The 23,705-nt window shown below is 39.4% G+C and overlaps 2 protein-coding genes and 2 long non-coding RNA genes across 4 annotated transcripts; 1 reads left to right on the top strand and 3 right to left on the bottom strand.

The window, feature by feature from the left end:
- Positions 1–171: 171 nt before the first annotated feature.
- On the bottom strand, positions 172–5,335 carry LOC109630913 (U8 snoRNA-decapping enzyme). Its single transcript, XM_020089424.2, has 5 exons — positions 5,201–5,335; positions 4,925–5,056; positions 4,288–4,328; positions 2,169–2,421; positions 172–665 (listed from the first exon to the last, which is right to left on the bottom strand). Exons 2-5 carry the CDS (start codon positions 5,054–5,056, stop codon positions 441–443), a joined length of 651 nt encoding a protein of 216 aa, XP_019944983.2. The 5' UTR covers positions 5,201–5,335; the 3' UTR covers positions 172–440.
- A 2,635-nt stretch (positions 5,336–7,970) lies between these two features.
- Positions 7,971–19,948, top strand: gss (glutathione synthetase). Its single transcript, XM_020089494.2, has 13 exons — positions 7,971–8,163; positions 9,746–9,887; positions 11,074–11,219; positions 11,352–11,427; positions 11,808–11,947; positions 12,207–12,323; positions 13,725–13,805; positions 14,056–14,133; positions 14,255–14,324; positions 15,644–15,838; positions 16,822–16,903; positions 17,203–17,392; positions 18,628–19,948. Exons 2-13 carry the CDS (start codon positions 9,756–9,758, stop codon positions 18,749–18,751), a joined length of 1,431 nt encoding a protein of 476 aa, XP_019945053.2. The 5' UTR covers positions 7,971–8,163; positions 9,746–9,755; the 3' UTR covers positions 18,752–19,948.
- LOC109630957 (uncharacterized) lies at positions 15,084–17,965 on the bottom strand. The gene is made up of 2 exons (XR_011243239.1): positions 17,845–17,965; positions 15,084–15,254 (listed from the first exon to the last, which is right to left on the bottom strand). It is a non-coding gene; the product is annotated as an uncharacterized lncRNA (long non-coding RNA).
- Positions 18,625–21,873, bottom strand: LOC138410529 (uncharacterized). Its single transcript, XR_011243238.1, has 2 exons — positions 21,735–21,873; positions 18,625–18,775 (listed from the first exon to the last, which is right to left on the bottom strand). It is a non-coding gene; the product is annotated as an uncharacterized lncRNA (long non-coding RNA).
- Between the last annotated feature and the right edge of the window lie 1,832 nt (positions 21,874–23,705).

The raw sequence follows: 23,705 nt of genomic DNA, 5'->3' as shown, positions 1-23,705 counted from the left end.
GGGAATATATGCATTACCATGTAAGGTAGCACAGCGCTGTGTGGACTGTCAGTAGCTTGCAAGATGCTTCTATGAGTCTTCTTACTATAATGATTAAAATGTTATAAAGGTCTAATTAAGTGTTGATTGCATCATCAACTATTTTGTATTTCAAAGACAAAAACAGACATGTTGAATGTTACAGTCAGCCTGAATTGTTTTATTTCCATTTATGTTAAAAGGACTTGATAATGTCTTACCCAAAGTCTTTGATGCACAGCAGGAAATTATGAGTCACCAGCTCAGAATCACTATGAGTTTGAGGTTGTGTGTGTGTGTGTGTTAGATAAAGTGTTCGGGTGAATGATTGCATTGTTGATTGCCAAACTGAAACCACAAGTTCACTCGAGAAGATGTTCATATGCATGTGCGGGTAAGTTGTTAAGTTGCTTCCGCTTTGACTACGGCAGCGCGAGGGCCGCTTTCAGGTCGCCTGCCGTGTGTGAGTGTCTCTTCAGAGAGTGCGTGAGGGCTTCGTGCAACTCCTCATGGGTGACCAGGTTGAGGCGCAGCAGAGAGTCAATGAGCTGAGAGCGAGCATTGCCGATGAAGGAGTGCGACAAGAAGGATCCGAGGCCCCCCCCGCGTTTCATGGCATAGAGTGGGACTCTGACCATTCCCAGAACCTGGGGGGGCAAGTGAGAGAGAGAGAGAGAGAGAGACGGGAGAACAGAGCATGACATCAGGTAAATGTGGCTGTTGGAGTCATTTCCTGGAAACTTGCCCCAACTACTTTTTGTCAAAGCCAGGGACGGGGAACCTCCAGTCTCTAAATCACAAAAATATTATTCTCTAAAGACAAGACATAACAACAACATAACATTAAATAATAGACTGATATGTCCTTCAGGGTGGCTCCCCTCAACTGCCTGTCAGGTCATGGCCAGGGTGAATGAACAGAAACATAGCCGATATGCCGTTTTCAGACATGATCCCTGAACAAATGTCGCAGGTCAAACTTTACCAAAGTTGAACTCCACGTGGAGCCATGCTGCAGATTTACTTTGCCTCAGATTGGCAAAAGTGAAACATTCAAAATGGAAGTGAACATTTCTACCATACAAAGGTCCCCAAATACAATCCTGAACCTGTGACTTGGACATTTGCTTTCTCACAAACAGTCCTTACACACATGCACTGTATTTCAGGAGTTTCTCCGGAGTTCAGTGCATGTTCGACTGACTGTCAAGAAAAGTAGATGTAGAATGTTACGCTTGCCAAGAGAAATGGACAAACTGACATTGTTTTGTTGAAGTACGGTAAATGACAAGTCCATGTGTTAGGTTTGCAGGAGTGTAATTGCAGTGAGGAAAAAGGCCAAACTCGGTAGCTAAACTGCATGAATTACAAGGACAAATGTACTTGAATAAAGTTTAAACTCTTCAGTGGAGTTTGGTTCCAAGCAGCTTTCACAAGAACACATTCTGACAGAGATAACATGTCTGAAACCTCATTCAGAGGGAGAATTCAGGAAGGAGCCTTGTAGCTGCAGAGCAGCTGCCAGGAAGTAAAAAAATGTTTCTAAGTCCAAGATTGTCTGAAAGAACAGTCGAAGAGCAGATTACTGATCCGGCACGGGATGTTCTAAAAACAAAAAAACGCCTCTAGAATATTTCAGTTTTTCTGTCTGGCCCACAGTGAGACAACAAACCACCAATTTAGCTGTATTTAGGTGTGATAGCAGAAAGATTTGATACAAGGGAGAATTTACTGTCTGCAATAATTGCAATTCATTTTTATACTATCCAACCACAACTACCTCCTTTTGCACTACAATCCAACCACCACTTCCTCTTTTTGCACTATTTTGTATCGTTTTTAATGTTTTGTTTTTCCTGTAAAAATGTTTTTTTTATAGTTAAATTTCATTTCTTTTTTTACCAATTGCTCCTTTCAGCAGCATTATCCTCAATGAGAGCCATTTTCTAAATGGCTTTCTGCAGTGATTTGCAGCCATCTCTTTTAAAGGTTAGTGTGATCATTGTGTTCAATAATTTATTGTGGTCAACAAAGTATGTTCTAAAAACTGATGTGTTCTGTGATAGTAAAAGGATTCCATACCCCGTGTCCTGACCACTGACGCAAAAATCATCTTTTTCCCCAATTGGACACACACACACACACATTACCTCATGTCCGTGATCTGTTGCTGTGGATGCAGCAGCTCTCTCCACCTCCCTAATCTGCTCCTCCTCCATCTTCTTCACGTAGAAGTGAGTGATAAGACGCGAGGATGGCGATCTGCAGGAGGAGGGGGATGAAGGAGGGGCATGACGAGAGTCCACATGGTCTTCCACCGATATAGGAAGAGGTACGCCCAGCTCCTCTGACAACTCCCTGGTAAGGCCTGCCTCCAGGGTCTCCTCCGAGGGGTTAACCAGCCTGACAGTGTGGAAGGAGGTGGTAGGTCATGATCAGATATACAGTAGATAAACAATGTCCGCTGTATTGTTGTCCTGAGTCCTCAGCGTGGAGGTAAATAAACTATGCTGACGGAAAATGAGTTTCAAAGCCCGACACTCAGGTCACATGAAAGTCAATGGATTTTGAACTAAAACTGACACATATTAGCTTGGAGCCTCAGTCTCAATTCAAAACCAATGGAAAGGTTCGGACACTTCCTGGACATTTGAATGCCCTCATTCACTAAAGCGCTCCTTAGGGGACTCACATTTTCATTACAAATATTTAGGTATATTACTATAATCTAATAATATTGTTCTATATCAAATCTGACTTTATTCAACTCCACTTCCCATCATCAACATCTTCTGTTAGTGGAGTAAACTGCAAACTGGTGATGCCTATGAGATTTCCTGCGTTTAAGCTGTGACAGAGAAGAGTCAGCATACCGTCATCTGAGAGTTAATATTAAAGGCCCAACGATTGATGACGACATGATCAACACAAGGCGGAATACAAATATATTTATAGAAGAGTTTTTAGTGATACGACCATCCTCCAGAGTTCATGTCTGAAAACAGCTGGTAGTTCTTCAGAGAATTAGTCCTTTCATTTATTATCAGTCAGACACTTTTCACAACACTTGGTCTGGGTTTATTAACAATATAAAACTCTACATAGTAAATGTTGAACATTAGGGTACTAATGAATCTGTGTGGTTCTAACATTATAAAGTGTCTATCTGTATCTTCCACACAGACAGTCTGTTGTTTCTGTACTGAGGTGCAGGTTTTATGTGGGAATTTCACTTTCACTAATGGATCCACGATTTATTTTTGCTATAATTATATATATTTATTATTCTCATAATCTTTCCAGAGATGCTGGAAGTCAGTCAGAATTGGAGGAGCTGAGAGAAAGTCTACATAATTACATCATATTAACTGCAGTGCAGCAGCTTTGTGACATTTGATATCAGTATATATCACAACAGATGGCAAATGTGGCTCTGACAAGTCCAAAGAATGTTGTCAGAACTGGCTGCAGACTCTTGAGTTTACCTTTCACACATGAACAAAGCAGCAGGAGATTCTCTGACACCTACAAAATAAACACAGATCTCTGCAGTGTTCAGGTGAGGGGTGGTGCAGCAGGCAGAGGCCGGATGTAACGTATTAATTCTGCTGCACATGTTTGAAGATTTTTTTTTTTTTAGTTTTTTTCATTTTCACTTCCGTGTCGTGTTAGAAACTCTTCAACACACCGACTCGCTTGCAGTGAATCCTCCAGATAATCTGCTGCTGTGTTCTCACATGGGCTCATTCGGAAATTCTCCTACAGAGAACATCTGGAGATCATCTGGAGTTCAGTGCAAGTCTGAGAGCAGATTTGTACTATTTAGAAAATAGTGTATACAATTATTGTGTAGTATGAAATTGGTTGACATTGCTGGTCTTTTCCCAATCGCTGTTTCCCTTCAGATTTCTCTTCTTGTTTTGTTACATAATCTCACAGAAATTCTGGCAGCGACTCCTGTTAACCACATATACAAAGTGATTCATATTAAGTTGAAAACTAGAGAATCAGTATAAGTCTGATAATTTGTAATTAGGTTTTTTTTTCAAGGCAAGAAAAGGCACCTTACAGAGGAACCTGCCATCCACATTTTCGTATCTTATAAGATATGTATATTGTGGAATGAGATTTCTAGAGTAAATGTTCTGTGCCACAAGGGCTTACTACATCTTTTGATTGGGCTCGTCTGCAAAGAAAAAAAGAAGCGTGAGCGAAACAAACCTGTGCACATAAAAGGAACAAAACTAAGCAGCGCCAGGAAAGACTCACCCTCCAGGGAAACCTAGCAGGCCATCAAAGCGCATCTGCATCTGTGGGAAATGAGAGAGGCTGTAAAACATTCATACACACTGAAGCGCACACACACACACACACACACACACACACACACACACACACACACACACACACACAACACAGACAAACACACAGCAGGCAGCAGAGATTCTTAGAAACAAACATGAATGTGAACATGCAGAGGGATTAAAAGCAAAGGTGGCTTGAATATCACACTTGTGTACGGTTGTGCAAATACTCAGACAGACACACACACACACACACGTCTCCATGACTTCAGGGGACATTGCATTGACTTAAAGTGATTTCCTGGAGACTAACCCAAACCTGATGTGACCTTAACCTAACGCTAACCTTAATTTATCATTAATCTAATGCTAACCTTGACATAACCTAAATCTAGCTCTGACCTTTACCAAACCAAATCCTTACACGCTGTCACCCTTAGAATTTAAGGATTTACGTTGTGGGGACTTGTTTTTTGACCCTGTAAGGAACACACACACACACACACACACACACACACACACACACACACACACACACACACACACACACACACACACACACACACACACACACACACACACACACACCTCTTCCTCCTCACCAGTATGATATGTCTGATGGGAATTTTCCCAAACAGCTGACGTTGTGTGTCAGAGTAGAGCATCACGTGGCACGCATGCAAGCAGTCGGAGCACGCCAACGCCTCCGCCCTCGACAGCTGTCCACTCGCCATCTACAAGCACACACAAAAACACAGTGACAAAACAACCCAGAGCTTCCTCATCACTCTGTGAATCTGGATTCCTGTCATGTGGTCCCAAATGGACATCAGCCAAATCAATACTGTTAGTCTAAGCATGTCAGTACATCAACAGACCTGACTGGGTCAGTACTGATCAGTGTGGAGGCCTCAGGATCAGGAAGACACTTCAGAACCAGGAAGCTGAAGTCACCTGTCTTATTAGAAAAGCTCTTGCTCCCTCTGTTGGTTCGGAGGAGCGTGGCAATTACGGAATCACGGCCTGGATGGTTTGCTTTAGGGGGTTTTCATATTGTTCTCACATTTGAATTATTTTCTTTTAATTTTTAACTTTTTAATTTAAATTTTCTCATTTTTTCCAAGATAAGAAAATATGAGGTAAACTTTATTTATCCTGGGGAAAGTCACTTCAGAGTCATAATGAGGAAGGCAAGAGAAGAAAAATGCAATAGAATAAAAATACAGACAGCATGAACATACTATACACTTTTAAGTACAGATGGAAATGTTGTTTTTAGATAAATTAACTTAAGTAAAGTGCAGTGGAACCGGATGATTGTAGAAGGATGTAAAACTGTATTCCTGCATTAGTATAAGGAGATATTGAAATAGACGTATCCTGATACATGCATATATAGACTGTTATAGGTATATAGGCAGGTGTGGTATACAAAATGAAAATGAGCTGAACAGAAATAGAAATAGAGATTTGATCATAAAAATGTACTGGTGGCATGTGAGCTTTTTTCTCAGTATCATTGTAACAGTAACAAACTATTCAATTTTATTTTCCCAAAGAGATTTGACAATATGTTTTATTAAGATGATTTTTCCAGAACAAAATATCTTCTAACATCTGTTTTCTTCACTGTGTAGAGCGAAGCTGTCACCTGGCAGAGAAATATGCTATTATAAAGGAACATTCCTGAAGCTGTGATGGAGTTTTCTCAGGGTAATGCTGACTCTTCTCTGCCTTGCTGTTCTAATTGTCTTTGAATGACAACATAGGAAAATTGATTTTTCTATTCAGTGCATCAACTTGGAACAAAAGGATCAGATCTGTCTTTTAGAAGGACACCATCACCTCTCCATCATTTAATTATTTACTGGGGACAGTTTATCTCAAATAACCTCTGGAGAAGAAGTGGGACCTTTGCTTATTATGAAGTTTCACTACAAACAAACCCAGATGCCTGTTTCAACCGACTCCATCAATGATAACCTTCTTCTTGTGTGACCTCAATGCTGGAACACCTCCACCATTGTTTTGGAACTGAGTTTATAGCTTTCTGGGGTTTATTGTTAAGAGATAAGATAAGCTATATTCACTGTCGTATTTTGTTAATTTTCATCACTGTTAGTTTAACAATGTCTGTCTGCAGTTCAGGAAGAAATAATATTATACAAAAAGTCTAAAAATGTCTTTTTGAAAAATGCAACAATATGTTCATATCATTCATGTTTTGTAAAGCTGGTTTGTTACCTTGTTACCTTGCAGGAGTTTTTGTTTTGTTCCAATGATAAGATAAGTTTGTGGATCCCTCGCTGAGGAACTTCCTTTGTTACAGCAGCAGATTAAAAAATGTTTTTACATAAAATTGCATAAATAAAAAGGCACAGAATATGTACATAATATACACCTTTCCTTGTTGATTTGAAACCTGGATGGGGAAAATTTGCCTATATTGCAGTATATATTTACAGTTTTAATATACACTGTCCCTCACAAATAAATAAACAGTTAAATAAATAAAGAGTACTACACAACCTCCAAGGCCTTAAACAGCCTTTAACTTAGTGTTTGCAAAGCTGAACCTCTGGTCTTATTTACTCAAACCTTTTACCCTGGGGATTTATTTTAAATTCTAAAGGTTAAGTATGGTGATGGTCATCTCTTTCATTTGTTTTGGTCAAACAACATTACTTCCAGGCTATGCAATATAAAGAAAAGCATGGACATGAGCCACACATGCTACCTACTGTGGAAACACCTCTTCTCATTCTGCCGGCTCACTTCCTCTCTGACGGCTCTTTTTTTCTTTTGTTTCCTGCAACTTTATTTACAGCTTTGTGCTTACTTTTGTTTTAGAAGCTTGTGTGTGTAGAAACCAAGCAAATATGTGCTCAACACAGAAAATAAACAGCTAAAGTGACAGTGTAGTTAGACAACAGTAACAGTTTCGATTTGCTAATTAACTTTTAATGGTCTATTTATTTGCATGGGCTTGTTGCTTTTGTTAGCTGTAGAGTCTTGATTTTTTATTAATATATTTTTATATTCTATTCTTTAAATCCACTTAGAAATCCTGTTCAACTGGGGGTACTGTTTGCCATTCTGCATTTATGGATTTGTGAATCTTATCATACAATCATGACGTTTAAATGGAAGTCATCGTTATGATTCTCATCTTTAAAATGAAATCAAATTTTACACTAAGATTCTTTTTACAAAATAATAATCCTTCACTAAGAGTCGATTGAATATATATAATGGTAGAATCAGTGTCAAAGATTCGGGGTCATCGCTGCAGAATTTACATCTGTCTTCGATGGCAAGGATTATAGATTAGTTGGATGTATGTTGTGTAAAATGTTCACCTCTTTAATCTTAAAGGTGATACAGAATTTAAATAACTCTCCTTTATCAAATATATGACGTACACATGCGTTGTATTTATACCATAAACGTTGTATTTATACCATAAACGTTGTATTTATACCATATAAGATGTATTTATACCACCTCTGTTCTCTGTACTGTGTGAAAATGACTTTTCATAAAACCACAGCTCACCTCACATGGGAGTTTGGTTCTTCTGTGACGTTCTGAGCCCTGATTCGCTAGAGCAGGTCAGTGATCGCGGTGTAGGCGGGAGCAGGACCAATCAGGACCAATCAGTGGCGGCCAGCGCCAGGAAGTACTCATCTCCGGCTCTGCGTGCCTCAGGTGGCGCCGAGTACATCCAGCTCCTGCCCTGTGTCTCACACCGCCACTGAAGAAGGACGAGCCGGTTCTCTGCAGACTGACAACCTGTGCTTACACATTCAACTCTAACCGAGGAGACCTGCGAGCCCGGAAGGTAGGAAGCTAACTGTGCTAGCTGCCACCACCACCTTTCCACAGAGAGATCGACTTCTTTCTGTGTGTGTGTGTGTGTGTGTGTGTGTGTGTGTGTGTGGGGGGGGGGGGGGGGGGGGGGGGGGGGTGATGACATTAGATCTCAGATGAATAGTGCAAAATAGTTTTGAATTGTCACAATGACGCAACCTGGGAGGAAGCTGAAATCCCCCTTCAGCTTCATAACAGTGTAATAACAATAGAATGATATGATGATAATAGAACAATCTGTCGTTCAGCTGCTGCATCGCTCCATGTGTCTCGTATTCAAAATAACACGTGAGCTTTGTGACAGTTCATCTATTTCTAGATAAAGTGTTAAAATCATTAAAATGAAAGTAAAAGTCTGAATGAGTGAGAGAGACATGAAACTTGCAGCGTCACGTCCCCAGAATCTGAAAAGGCTCATGAAACAGTGAAGTCAGATAATTTGCACTGGTTTATACTCAGTCAATAACTTGAATAATAATAACCACCGTTCAACACAAAGAACAAAGTGCTACACAATAGAAAAGACATTGTTAATATACAGATGGAAGCACATAAATAATAATCATAATGATAATAATAGAGATAAAAGATGAAAACACCCCAAATAAATTCAGGAATAGGTCCTGTGAAAAAAGTTAATCAGTTGTGATATGTATGTGATAAATGAATTAGTATCAATGTGTAGTAGTTGAGTTTTTTTTAATGAAGTCATGACTTATGCCATTACATATTCAGTATCAAATGTTGCTTTAATTTGTCTGAATCTCAATATCTCTATCTAAAATAAAATAAACTTTAATACATAGAGTCATTCATGTGAACAGGTTTTTTGTAATGTGGATCATGTGAGTACATGACTCTGGGGCTGCTGAGCCATGGCTGTTCAAACAGGTGAGGTCAGTGCGGAGTTTGGTTAAAAATGCTAAACTTTGAATGTGAGATGTGCAGCATAACCTCCTGACATATTCCTTAATCAAAAACACAAATAATATTTACTACAAATATTTGTTTACAAAGTTGAAGAAATGAATGAAAACCAGTATCTTCTGTTTATGTGTATTTTGCTGGATTAGCAGAAAAACTAAACAAACACCACATACAATAAGCCCAGCCACAGCCTCAGGCAGAAGCTTGTCCATCATTAGGACAATCTAGAATTGCACCAAGAAGAGCACACACGTCCTTCAAGGCCCAACAGTCAACAACCTTATGAAACCACATTTAAATTCACTAGATACAGATTTTTATTTGGATCTGCAACAAATTCAACAAAAATATAATGAAACAAAATGAAAACACAATGTAAATAAACATCCCGGATCTGTCCCCTAAACCGGTTCCTCTCACCAGTCAGTTAGACCCGAAGAAGCCTCTAGGTGAAACATCTTCAAGAAACACAAGCAAGTCCAGTTCCCTAAGTACACATGCACAAGTCCTGAAGATACCATGCCCTGGATGAATGACAATCTTCACAGGCAAGACATTTTGTTATGTTTTTGTACTGGACTGTGATACTGCCTTACCACAGACTTTGACTGCTCTTTAAATCGCAGGTGAATCAGAATGGCTCAGGGGATACCAGATGAGGTGATGATGAATACTGCACTAATAAAAGAGTTGGCAGAGGTGGCCAAAGATGCAGCACTTCAGCAGGGTGTCCTAATGAGGATCAAAGAGACTCCCAACTCATCGGAGGTGAGAGGATAAAACACACACATTAAGGGCTGCATCCAGACTATTACGTTTTCATTTGAAAATGCATCAACATGGCTAGGGATAAGCCTGGAGTCCACACTACTCCAGAGTTAGAGCGCCTAAAACGGAGAAGTTTGGAAACACTTCTGGCCGCTTTTTAGTTTGAAAACTCTGGGGCAGAGTTTTAGTCTGAAGGAGCAGAAACAGAGATGTTAGGAAATGAATTGTCGTCTTTGCTAACAGCTGTTGTGCAGTGAAATTCTGTGTTTTACAAGGTTAATACTGTTTACATGCGTAGGAGATAATCTATTATTATTTAAGCAATCTGTGACAGTTCCTGTGTCCAACATACAAGCGCATTCCATCCTGTTTACACAAGCACGTGCATGCCCATGTACATTAGTGGTCACATGCCTTTTCAAGCATATCATGGACAGGGATTAAAACTGATTTGAAGCCATGACACTTGGTTGTTTTCGAATGAAAACGTAGTAGTGTGGATTTTTCCGAGAACCTCTTTGCATAATTTAATACAATCTAAAACGAATACATGCCTTTCAATTGGTTTGTCATTTATATTTAATACTTGCTGTTCAATCTCATCAACTTGTTTGTAACCTTAGGTTATATTCTAGTTGAGATGTCAAACAAAAGTCCATCAATGATTTAGCCTGTAAGAAATATGAAATCATTCTTCTTCTTGCTATCATAACTAACTTTTAAATCAGGACTGTTCAGGAAGGCTACATCTCACCCACTATCAGCTGTGAAGTACCATGTGAGCATTCTTAACCATATCATCTCAAGCTGTAAGGATCATGCAAGTTAATCTTAGATAACCTCTAAGTGACAATAAAGTCAGACAGACAAAGACACAGATGAATCAAACTGTTAAATATTCAGTCTGAAAAAGGTCATGAAACAATAATGTCAACTTGCATGTTTTCTGTGATTTGACAACATGAGCTCAGCCAATGAAAGAGCACATAATACCACTCCAATGGGTTGTTGAGCCATGGCTGTTGAAACAGGCGTGGTCAGGAAGTCATGTCAGGAATTTGTTGTGCTTCATTCCGAATGATCACTTTCCTCTCATGCCGCGTGCAGTGGTTCGTGTTTTGTTTTTTCGATGAATGGTCTTTTGATGTCAGCATTTTTTTCTTACATTTTCCCTCTTGTTTTTCAGTTGGTGACTTACACTTCATTCACACTCTTTCCCACGCCTGTGCCTAAAGATGTGTTCCACCAGGCTCTGGCAGTGCAAACTCACTACAACACTCTGGTGGACAAGATCAGCCAGGATGCAGACTTTCTGCAAGAAGCTCTTGCTAGGTAGTATATGAAACTGCTATAATGATGGTCTCCCCAGAAGTTTGGCAGTAGACATTTTCATCAAAACGCCACGTTATTGTTGAATTCTCTGAGTGGGTCTGTGCTCACTGAGTGACATTCTTTGTTTTACAGCACCATCGCAGTGGATGACTTCACTGCAAGGTTGTTCAAGATCCATCAGCAGATCCTGAAAGAAGGAAGGTCTCAAGTATGTCACGTTGCAGTAATATCAAATACAGAGCCTTGTTATCAGTGGTCTTAGGTGGTGCTAGAGGTCTTGATGTTTACCCATAAAAAATAGTTTATGTAATGATGACATAAAGTAGCAGGATCACACACAGACTGGAACATTTGCTCTTTATTCAAATACCATAATATTGAATTTGGTTTAGTCCTCCACTTTCATCAGCAACCAAATGATCCAGCAGTGTGTCTTTGTTGTCTTCATGCAAATGTTCCTGCCTGTGTCCATGACGTGTAGAAAAAAAAAAACGCAAAGCACCACCCAAACAACAAAAGATGTTATGTTCACTATGCAAAAATGCTTGGTGTTTTAAATGTCAGTTTGGTGTTTCTTTCTCCTCCCAGTCTATTGTGTTGGGTCTCAACCGATCTGATTATATGCTGGACCAGAGAGAGGACGGGACGTCATCTCTAAAACAGATAGAGATCAACACGTTTGCTGCTAGTTTTGGAGGTCTCGCATCACGCACGCCAGATGTACATCGGTAATTCACTTGTTAACGTGCTCCTCACAGATTATAATTTATTACTTTATTGCAGTTTACAGCAATTATGGGACATTTTCACTTTTTCTCATGCATAATACATCACCTATAAGGACTCAACAGGCAGTCAGATGTACTGTAGTACACCATCAACCATTTCATCATGATGCTTCCCCCTTTGTCTGATGATGATGATGGTGCAAAGAGTGTTTGCTCTGATTGAAAGATGACTTTATGTTTCCTTCATGTTTCTCAACAGACAAATCCTTAAGGTAGCCGGCCGGCTGGAGGAGAGTCAGCGCATCCTCGACAATAACCCTGCTGCTGGTCTGGTTGGAGCAATTGCTAAAGCCTGGGAGCTGTATGGATCAGAGAGGTGAGACTATACTTTTGCAGTTACACATTGTTTTTTTAAATTTTTTTCCTCAGCCCTTTCAGTTTGAAATAAAACTAGAGTGGCATTGAGAAGGGCTCATACCCCTTAAATTCGATCAGGCTGCACCAGATTTCACACAGTCATAGTTTTCAGTTCTCAAAATGTTAGAGGAAGTGGTGAAAACAACCCTGGTTCCACCCCTGATCTAGATCTGCACCCAAATGTAATGGGTTCTCCTCTAACCCATACAGCCTCCTACCACATGTTGTGGTAATCTGTCCTGTAGCATTTGCATAATCCTGCTAACAAACCAACCAACCAACAAACTGGGGTGACTTTTACCTTGAAAATGTTTATTAATAAAGAATTATTTTTCTATGAGTGAGATGAAGGTCTTTCAACTCATAGAATCCTATAATTGCAAGGGGTTCAAAAGTAACAGATTAAGAATGGGTCTCGTGGAAGAGCAGAAAATACATATATATAATAAATGCCTTCATGATTGCTCTACAGGATGTCTGCGGACTTGTTTACCGCTTGATGTTCAAGATAAGACTTCCTGACTAGAACCTCAAGAGGATGCACTACGGTTTGCATCCCCCAGTGCTTCACAATACCAGAAAGGCCAGGCTGCATTTCACACAAACACTCAAAACTTAACTGTAGTGTGAACTTTCTATGACTTGTGGAATAAAGTTGTAACGACTGACGAAACAAAAGTCAACCTCTATCATGATGGAAAGAAGAAAATGTAGAGGAATAAAGAAACAGCACATGAATTTGATATAAGTTGCTCATTTACCTGCTACTGCTGCCTCTTAATGCTTAGGAAGAAATTCCTATTGAAGTTTCTATTGCAACTACAGCTTCTACACTGCACATGTGTATAATAACGCATGCAATATCATAACTGATCTAAGAGTAATGGAAGCTGAGTCAAGGGCAGCTTGACAAGCACACTACGTCTGTAGGTATCTGTAGACGGTCACCCTGACAGATGGTCAGATGCACAAAAACACTTAAGATCTGGACTGTAAAAACACTGAATGAATCCTCATGAAACTACTCTTCCACTTGCCTTTATATAAAGTACAACATAAGTCACCATTTAAAATCTTTATTATTAAAACTCTGCTTTTTAAATAGCATAAACCAACAGTGGATGGAAACTATTGAATCTGCCCAGTAGAACCAGATCTCCGCTTATACCCTGTATTGCTAGATTGGTATGACCCGTATTGCATAGCTCGAAGTCGTACAAGTGCTATACATGACTGGTTTTCACGTCTAAAACCAGACTGACTTATCCACAGGGTAAGAATGCCTCCTGTCAAAATAATTGTTGAGAATGATGTTAAAAGTAGTGATGGTGCTTTACAGGATTAATGTTTGTCATTACAGAGCCATCGTCATGTTTTTGGTGGAAGACACCCAAAGAAACATCTTTGACCAGCGATGTATTGAGTATGAACTGTGGAAGAGGTAAGTTGTTGGTACTGAGGAGGAAGCTGTTCCCAGTTAATGGGAAATGTAGCAATGTCACTGTCTGTGGTTTCACCTGAAACATCTGTGTTTGTTATGGGTGCTTTAGCCTTGTGCCTTGATTCACATATTTCAATCCCTTTTTGTGTGTTTTATATATGTGTGTGCAAAGAAATTTGGGCATCATTCAGTTGGAAGTGGACCTTTGGAAAGCAAATTAAACAGGAAGATTATTCTCAATGTGTTTCAGAAACATTCCAACAAGAAGAAAGGGGTTTGGCGATGTTGTTAAAACAGGAAAACTCGATCAGGACAAGAGGCTTTTTGTGTAAGAACGATTCTCTCAGTTACATTTACGTTTTGTTAATTCATTAAAGCTATATTCCATACACAGCTGTGAGATAATTATCAGTTTTACTCACTGTGCATCCATGTCACTCTTTTTACAGTGATGACCTGGAGGTTGCGGTGGTCTACTTCAGGAATGGCTACATGCCTCAGAACTACATTTCTGAACAGGTCTTGATTAATTTCTTTGTTCCTAGTTTTAGGTGGTGTGTATGTGAAGTGCAGTCAAGATGGAAAACTTGTTTTTTACAACAAACTGCATGTGGGTCTGCCAGATGAGATGACCAGTGCAACAGATGCAAGAGAAAGACCCAAAAGCAAATGCCCAAGGCTGAGTGGGGCTGTTACAAAACAATGAGAGGAACAGGGCTAATGCAGAAAAAAGTAAAGACTTGCACTGGGACCCCAGATGCTTTACTAGACTGGGGCAGTAACCTAGGTTCTCGCTGAGTGGTGCTTTTGCAAACAGGGAGAAAAACAGAATCTTAGCATATGGTGACAAACATAAGATTGTAATTATAGTGAAACTAAATGGCTGAAAGACACAAGTTTTAACAAAAGGTGGAGTGAAAATACACAAAGACAGGAAATAAAACTGCAAGAAACTCATGGTAATTTCATAATAAAACAGGAAGTTAATGCAGGAAGTTTACACAGGGATCAGATCATAACAGTCTTTTCTATCTAATTATGGCATGGCAGTCAAATATTCTTACAGCATAGCTGCTTAGTCTGGTCTATTTTGTTCACTTTTACCATCCTGATGCACTGAATTGCACACTGTATATCTCTATTATGAACAGTAAGATGCGCATATCTGTTAAGAGCCACATAAGTCAATATTGACTTGAAGCAAAAGCAAAACGTTACTGGAACATCCCTTATCAAAATTGGCATCAAGCCAGAGTTAGGAACAAGCACACAGCTGAATTGAAGTCAGATTTTATTGTAACTGATGGTCAGGTTATCATAGTGACCACACATCAGAAGAATGTTTCTTTTGCTGATGCGCTTTTGAAAGTGCTGATTGTGTGACTGGGTGTTACTCTCCTTCATTCTCCTGTCAGTGTCTATCAGTCGGAGGTCACATGATACCTGCCCCTACAAAGAAAAACAAACAGTTTTCATGCTCTGCTGGCCAATGGGCCCTCTGCTTTGTCACGAATGTCGACCAAGAGAAAACAGGCATCAAAAATACCCCAAAAACTGTGTAAGCCTTCTTAAACCCAGTTGGAAGAATAGTTCATGCAAACCAATGCTCCTCAAATATGAGGATCCATAAAGGATATATGCAATTGTAATGATTCTTGTTCTTTTTTACATACAGTTGAGCATCTGAACATTTCTTATTGCAAACGGTGGTCAGTTAAATAGAACTTTCTTTATGAGTGAGGTAAATCAGATGACATGATATTCTGCCAAACTGTAGTATGATGTGTAGAGGTGGGTCTGAATCCAGAATCAGATTTTTTTTTTTTGTCTTATTGTAGTATTGGGATGCTCGGCTTCTGATGGAGCGCTCCCTGGCTGCCAAGTGTCCAGACATCAGCACCCACCTGGCTGGAACCAAGAAGGTCCAGCAGGTGCTCGCAAAACCTGGAGTTCTGGAGAAGTTCTTCCCTGACCAGCCTCAGGTAGTGGGGCAGATCAGAGCAACATTCGCTGGCCTCTACACTCTAGACATGGTAAGAGAGTGACACATGTCAAGTTGAATTGTGTAGAATGCTGTGAAAAAGTAGCTCAGTCTAATTTTGATAGAAGACAAGACAACCCAAGTAAACACAAAGTGCATTTTCCAATGATTTCCTCTTGTAAAAAAGTATTTGCCCCTCGGTTTCTAAATTAACCAATTGACGAAATTTGATGCAGCACATGATGCCACAAACTGAAGAAATTCAATAATAGAAGCAAAGCAAAGGCATGAAAACTATTAGTCTGCAAAGGGTTACAAAACCATTGCTAAAGCTCTGAGACTCCAGAAACATTATCCGCAAACACAGGTGAACCTCCACAGAAGTCGTTGGCTGACCAAAGTGTCTCCAGGAGTGCTACAAGGACTCAACCAGGAAATCACATAAGGGCGATACAGATCCATGGGAGAGCTGCAAAGTGCAAACCACTGCTTACCAAACAGAACACAAAGGCTTGTCTTGTATTTCCCAAAAACATCTTGATGACCCCCAAGATTTTTGGGATCATATTCTGTGGACTGATGATTGAAAAGTATAACTTTTCGGAAGACATGGGTTCCATTAGCTCTAGCATACAGCTAACAAAGCATTCCACAATAAGAACATCATACCAACAGTTGAACAGTGGTATTGAGATGGTGCTCACTAGCAGAAACTCCTGAAGGAGCATGTCCGCCCATCTTTTTTTTTTTTTACCTAAAGCGCAGCCAGTTTTTGCAGCAGGACAATGATCCTGAGCACAAAGGCAAGAAGAGTGGGTCAGAGTTCCTCCACTGTGATGTACAAGACTCATAGCAAGTTATTGCAAATACTTTCACAGCACTCCTGAAAAAGTAATAGTGAAGTAATAAAAAAAAGTAATAATAAAAAAGTGAAGTAATATTTTTGTTCGAAAAATTAAACTCTAATATTCTGTGCTAATAGTGTATGTCCTGTCGTGGTTTCCTCATTCATTTCTCTGTTGTTGCTGCCTAAAGGGCCCAGAGGGCGACAAAACAGTAGCGATGGCTCTGGCAGCACCGGACCGGTTTGTCCTGAAGCCTCAGCGAGAAGGAGGAGGTTTGATTACACAAACATCTTTCTAATGAACTAATCCTAAAACTACTGACTCCTTACTCACCTTTTTTTAAAGCTAGAGCAGAGAGCATTTACAGAAATAGCTTTTTGTCATATTTGCCCAAACTGATCTGACAGCAGTACATGAGACAAATAATCACATTTATTTTAAGCAAGTTTAGGCTCTTGGATGTTTCCCTTAAACTTTTCCATTTTCCAGCTCCAATATACTGTATGTAACAAGATATTATGTCCATTTCTTCACGGTTTACTAACACATCATTATAACGCGGTTTTCCTAGGTAATAACATCTATGGCTCAGAGATCTGCAAGGTCCTGGAGGAAATGAAGGAGCCTACAGAGAGGACAGCCTATATTCTGATGGATAAAATCCATCCCACCCCCTCAAAGAACTACCTGCTGAAGCGAGATGCTCCCCTCCAGATCTCCAACTGTCTTTGCGAACTGGGAGCCTATGGAGCATATGTCAGGTATGAACTCACTGGTATAAAATGTGTTCATGGATTTATCTCAGGTGGGGATATTGTGATAAATCAGGTTGTGCTTTCAGAGCTAGTGGAATCATTTCAGCTTCAGCTGCTCCTCATTACCTCAGAACATGCGTATCGGTAAGATAAATTGAGACATACACCTTCTCCGCCTGGCCCCCTTGTATAAAGTCGGCAGAACAGTCAGAGAACACAGCAGGAGATCCTCTGCAGGATTCACCGCTAGCAAGTGGGGGGGGGGGGTTGACGACATTTCTAGCACTTGACAGAAGCCGAAATGATAAAAACAAAAAACAATTACAAATATTTCTGGATGAAAAAGCGGTGTCACACGTAGAAGACACACACACGAAGATATCAAAAGAGATGACAAAGGTGTAGATGTTTTGTAAAGATGACATAACGTGATCCCTGCGGCGTAATTAATACATTACATCCTGCCTCTGTCTGCTGCTCCACCCCTCATCTGAATCCTCTGGAGGATTTGTTGCGAACGCGTCTTAGCAGAGAATCTCCCGCTGCGTTGTTCTCCACAGATCCTCCGCAAGTCATGTCTGAAAACAGCTTTAAAGGATTATGAAATGTATTTTTTTATATCACACTCACTGCCAATAAGTGCAGCGGAGACTCCTCGTCTCTGTAACCTTTGCAGTATTAGCTCCTCATTTCAGTGTGTGAACTGAGTGGGAGACAAAATCTATAATCCTTCATCTGCAAGCTAGCATGATCAGATACTTCCCACTCGCCCAACACTGCATGAGTACTGCTTATCTAAAACACATTATTCTACATTTATACACACAAGGTATGTGAATAAAACAAGATTCTTCTTCTTCTTCTTTTTAGGTTTTGAATTCAAATTTACATTGTAGATTAACACTTCACACATGTAAAGTAATTTAGTGAATCACTTGTTAGAAAGCTGTAGTTTTACTCACATTAGTGTTCGGAATAAAGAAGAAATCTAAATTCTGTTTCCAGTGTAAAACCCTTAGTTTAAGATTTATCCATTAAACTCTATTGACATTCATGTGTGTTTTAGATGAGACTTGCAAACTCAGGGCAGCTGCCCAAATAACCTCTGTGATATAACCATGAAATGTGGTGAAATGTACTACTCACAACAATCAGCCCATAATTAAATATTAACCAACCACATTGAGATATTTTTTTAATTTAAGCTAGTCTTACTTTATCATTTCTCTGTTTGCTCACAGACGAGGTGAAGACATGGTGATGAACGAGTGTGTGGGCCATCTGCTCAGGACCAAGAGTTCAGAACACGCAGATGGAGGCGTAGCAGTGGGAGTCGCTGTGCTGGACAATCCTCTCCTCTTCTGAGAATTTACTCTTTTCCTAACTGGGCTTTCAACACAAAATGCACAAATGGTCAACGGTGGAGACAATGTGGCACTTTTAAGCTGCCTTGTAACTTTGGCTTCTGTAGCATAAAAAGACTAAATAAATGTTTCCCAACATATATATATATTATACATTCATAGCTCTAAAGTGGTTTAGAGGACCAATTTTCAGTTTTTACATGTCTGTCCAAAATACAGGGCTTCTCTCAAGTACACACTCAAGAGTTTAAGATACTTCTAGCCAGTTAGTGATTCAAAAGCATTATTCTAATCTAATAGGACCACTTCAGTTACACGTTAAAATTCCATCATTTTCAAAAATGTTGATGCATGGACATTTATAGGAAGTGTACCGCTACTGTGTCACTTCACAGTAGAAATATGATAAAGTTGGACCACATCACCACCTTGTGGTACAAAAATGTTACTCAAACATGTTCCAATATGTTCTGAACCAGTGTAGCCACCCTGTGTTATTAAAGGTGGTTAAAAACCATCTTACAACATATTTCTGTACAATTTAAGTGCAGCCTCTCTCTGATACAGTTTTAGTTTAGGAAAGCCCAGGTTAAAAGGATTAGTTTAAACAAAAGAAATAAAGTGTCCTTAATTAACAGCTGGTTTTTGCTGTTTGAGTTTTATTTCACTATTTTTATCACTTAAACTATGCCGAGTACTTAAAGGTACTTCAAGCACGCTGACACAGATTTTGCTTTTCTTCAATTTTAATAGATTCCTCTCACACACCTATGAGCACAGTTGATCAGCTTTTTATCAGCCACCACAGCTGAGTGGTGAAGTGAACATGTATTTATGCACAAAGTAATGATACTAATGTTACTGCTACAATATCACTAGTTTTATTATGGGTGCTCTGATGTTGAGTGGCAGTGACACTGGATTAAAAACAATCAGCATAAATGATCATTTCTACTGAAAAGTGAAAACTGCAGCAAGAGAAGGTTGAATGACTCATTAACGTGTCAGGTCACTATTGCATAGAGACTATATGAATTGTGCTGGGCTTTACATACAGGCCAAACTGTGGATCATTTGAAATTATAGTGACACATGACCTGCGGTTCTATATAATAGGGACAATCCTGTGATTGTAACACACCGAGAGAAATTGTTAACATATGTTGAAGGTAATAAATAAATAAATAAAAACACACAATGTCTTTTCTCTGGTGTATTCATTTATTTTTTTCTGGTAGCAAACTCTACATGTTGAATCTGTGTAACCACTCCCCTCCCCACCAGCCTATTACAGCAAACTACAAGGTCACGGTGAGTTTCTCAGAATAACAGATTCATTTAAGAATAGCTCAAAATAAGAATAGTTCAGACACTACAATGGTCACGACTGGTCAGTCTGACATACAAGGTTTTAGTAAGCATGTGAAGTAAAATGTTGATTCAGCAAAAATGTTAAAATTAAATTACATTAAATTGAATCCCTTAGTTGGAATTTGAAGGCATGCCTATTAATGTTATAACAGAAATAATCCTTATTAACATTAAAGGAAGACAAATAGCCTTCAGTTTATTTGAAGGAGACTGTAGGGGACTTGAATAATGGATAGGGGGCGCCCAATGCCAGGGCCTTAAGTATATCAGAAATAAATAGCTTGGAAAGAAAACCTTTTTTTTGTTCTTAGCCAAAGCTTTCTCCACAAACTCAATATATTCTGACAGCAAATTCAAGCTTTATGTCTCCCTTCCCCTAGGTTATAGGAAATTTTAAGATAAATGTGCAGAGTTAAAGGAAAGCCTTAAGGGCAATACCTGGTAGATTGGAAGCTTTGGTTATATCAACGAAGCGTGTCGACATTACAAACCAGTTATTCCTCAGACTGGTCTGACTTCTCTGTAACCCTATATGGTCAAAATCATAAGAAACCCTATCATAGGCTGTAGGTGGTATGGAGCAGGAATCAAAATGTCAAAAAAGAAGACACCTGCTGACCTTAAACCTGATGAGACAGCCCATGTTGTTTCTAAGTTCCTGCTAAAAGCAATAGTCTTTTGAGTCCCTAACTCTGGAGGTGGCTGGGTGCACCTCAACAGTCTCTCCCACTGATAACATTCTGACTTATGGAGTCACTGACAACTGAAAGAGTACATAAAACAGATTACAGTAGGCAGCTCTTTAGTTCAGGATGAGAATGATGACCCAGACAAAATGCCCTCACAGTTGTGAGCAGATCTCCCTTTGAGGAGTAGCAGTGGGAGCTTGATAATGGAGGTGCTGAGACCCCAAATGAGGAGGGAAAGCATACTCCTCCCCGGCGTGGTCTGCTGCTGGGAAATTATATGGATGTGTCAAAGAAGATGATGTTTCAGTTAAGAAAGAGGAGAAAACAAACTGCCATGTGGAGACAAGGTTTGGAACAATTCATCCATCAATTCAGAAAAAGCTGAGGGGACCAACCTTTGTAAGAAAACTGTGTTATTATGAAGGTAGTCCATGATACGGAGCAAGCCAATCTTTTATGCTACTGTAAAATCCCTTTGATCCATAATTTCTAACAAAGGCTGATACAGTTGTCCTCAGGACCATCCTGACTGTTCACTCACTCAGTATCAAGCATATTTACTGAATCATTTTGGAGAAATTCAGCCACGAAGTTCCTTTTTCTTAGTTGAAAAAGGCATTATGTGCAATATTTACTCTACTGTAAAATCTCTTTGATCCATCATTTCTGACAAAGGTTTGTACACTTGCTCTCAGGACCATCCTGACTGTTCACTCACTCAGCATCAAGCATATTTACTCTATCATTTTGGAGAAATTCAGCCTCAAAGTTTGCCATACATTCTGTAATACGTGCACACTTGAAATCAGGAAAAGACGAACGTCTGCTCACTTGACCGCAGTTATTATCTACAGAGAACAAATCGTGTCTCATAAGGACCCCCCCCCACATGTTACGTTTCCATATCAACTTTCCTTCACTTACCTTCTATCAGTCTCTCCAGCCTCGTCACGTCTGACTCACTGCTGCTCGTCCAGCAGCTCGCCTCGCGTGTCTCTTGGAAACCACCTCGGTGCATCAGACCCCCCCGGTCCTGAGGTCGCACACGTGTCCTCTGTCATCTCTTCCACCCCCCACCTGTCCCAATCCAGTCTTTTAAAGAACCCCCCCCCCTAATCCTGGCCCGTGTGAGGTGTGGTCCAGTTCACCACAGCTGTTTGTCATCACTCTGATCCTCCATTATAAACATGCAGTGTTAGAAAAACAGCACACATAAACCAACACACACCATGCAACACACCAAGCACTAAAACCAACTGCAAAACATAAAGATATACTGTATATAACAACTAATGCTCCAAACAGAAAAGCAGTTTTAAAACATGCAAATATTGGATCAAGTAAATTTAAAAACAGCCTTAAAAAATGGACCAAAGGTTCAGTGTGTAGAACCTAGTGACATCTAGTGGTGAAGTTGCACCTCACCTCACCCTCCCTGCCCAAACATGAGAGAGAACCTGTGGTTGTCATAAAAACTCAAAAGTTGTTCAGTTTGTCCAGTTTTAACTACTGTAAAAAACACGTAGAGAGGACCCGCTCCTGATGTAAATATAAAGTATTTAATCATAAAGGACACATTCTAAAATAAAGAAAACAACAATTCATGCAATTTAGGTTATTATACACTAGTGAAAACATCGCTGGGATTATTTATATTCAATTTCTGCCATTAGATCCCTTTCACTTAAATCTTACACACTGGACCTTTAGAGATCATGGATCAAAGTTGTTAATATTAATATGGATCTTGTATTTGCATGATGTGCAATGTTGATATCATAATGACAGTTATATGGATTACCTTTTTTTTAAATTTATAACTGCAGATCTTTCTTGATTTGAACTGTGTGGGTTTAGAGGAGAGCTGCTCACAGTGTTAGTTATGAGATAAGTCTGTGGAGCCAGCAGTATAGACACAGAAGCCATGTGTGTCTCATTCTCTAGGTCCAGCCTCTGTCCTGTGGTGATTAGCTGCTTCTCTGTGTTTGATGGCTTTGCAAACTGAACGTATGTGACTTCTAAACTGAGTGCAAGTTGTGGTACACTGAATCTGTCTTTAGTCTTGAATTTTGCATTTTCACAAGCTGAACACGAGGTGGCAGCATAACCAAAGGCATTTTCAAGTATATACCAGGATCAAGATATAATATTCAAGAGATTAAGAGACCTTTATAATACACTTCCCAATGATCTATCTATCTGTACAATCTAATCTAATCTATCAATCTAATCTTTCCTCTAATCCCTCTTCTACGGAGGATGTTTAATATCTGGTCCCCCGCACATAGATACAATAGTAACCAATTTTTTTTTATCCAAAGAAACATTTAAATACAAACAAATACACATATGTTAAAAACACACAAAGTAAAAATAAAATAAAAATAAAAAAGGGGACCCCATCCCCCAGATCAAGGTCACAGATCCTATGTGAGGGTCATTGCAAAAGATCTGTGATGTTCATTAAAAGTAGCTGTATATATATATATATGTATACATATATATATATATATATATATATATTGACTTTCCTTTCTGAATTTTTTTAATCTCAACACTGATGCTTTTATAACACAGTGTCACACAGAAACTTTTCAACTTGCATGTGCATACTCCTGTCTATTTGTGCTCCCCACTATACATTTTCTATTAGTGTCTTTTGCATTTGCTTTGCATGAAATAACTGCAGGACAAATTTGAATTGTTCTGTTCCTAAAGTTAATTTGCTCCTTCCAGCCAATCAGAATCCAGACTGGTACAAGTACAGGATCATATTTTGCTCCCCATCATCCATTATAGTTATAGTACTCAGTCCTTGTTTTATTGTATCATTTCTTACATAATATCCAATCCAGCACAATCCAGTCGCACTATGTCTGTTATTTTTCTACACCT

This window comes from Paralichthys olivaceus, chromosome 6 (genome assembly GCF_024713975.1).
Source record: "Paralichthys olivaceus isolate ysfri-2021 chromosome 6, ASM2471397v2, whole genome shotgun sequence".
In the NCBI taxonomy this organism is placed as follows: Eukaryota; Metazoa; Chordata; class Actinopteri; order Pleuronectiformes; family Paralichthyidae; genus Paralichthys; species Paralichthys olivaceus.
The sequence above is the reverse complement of the archived record's forward strand: the minus strand, read 5'-3'. Positions and strand labels throughout refer to the sequence as shown.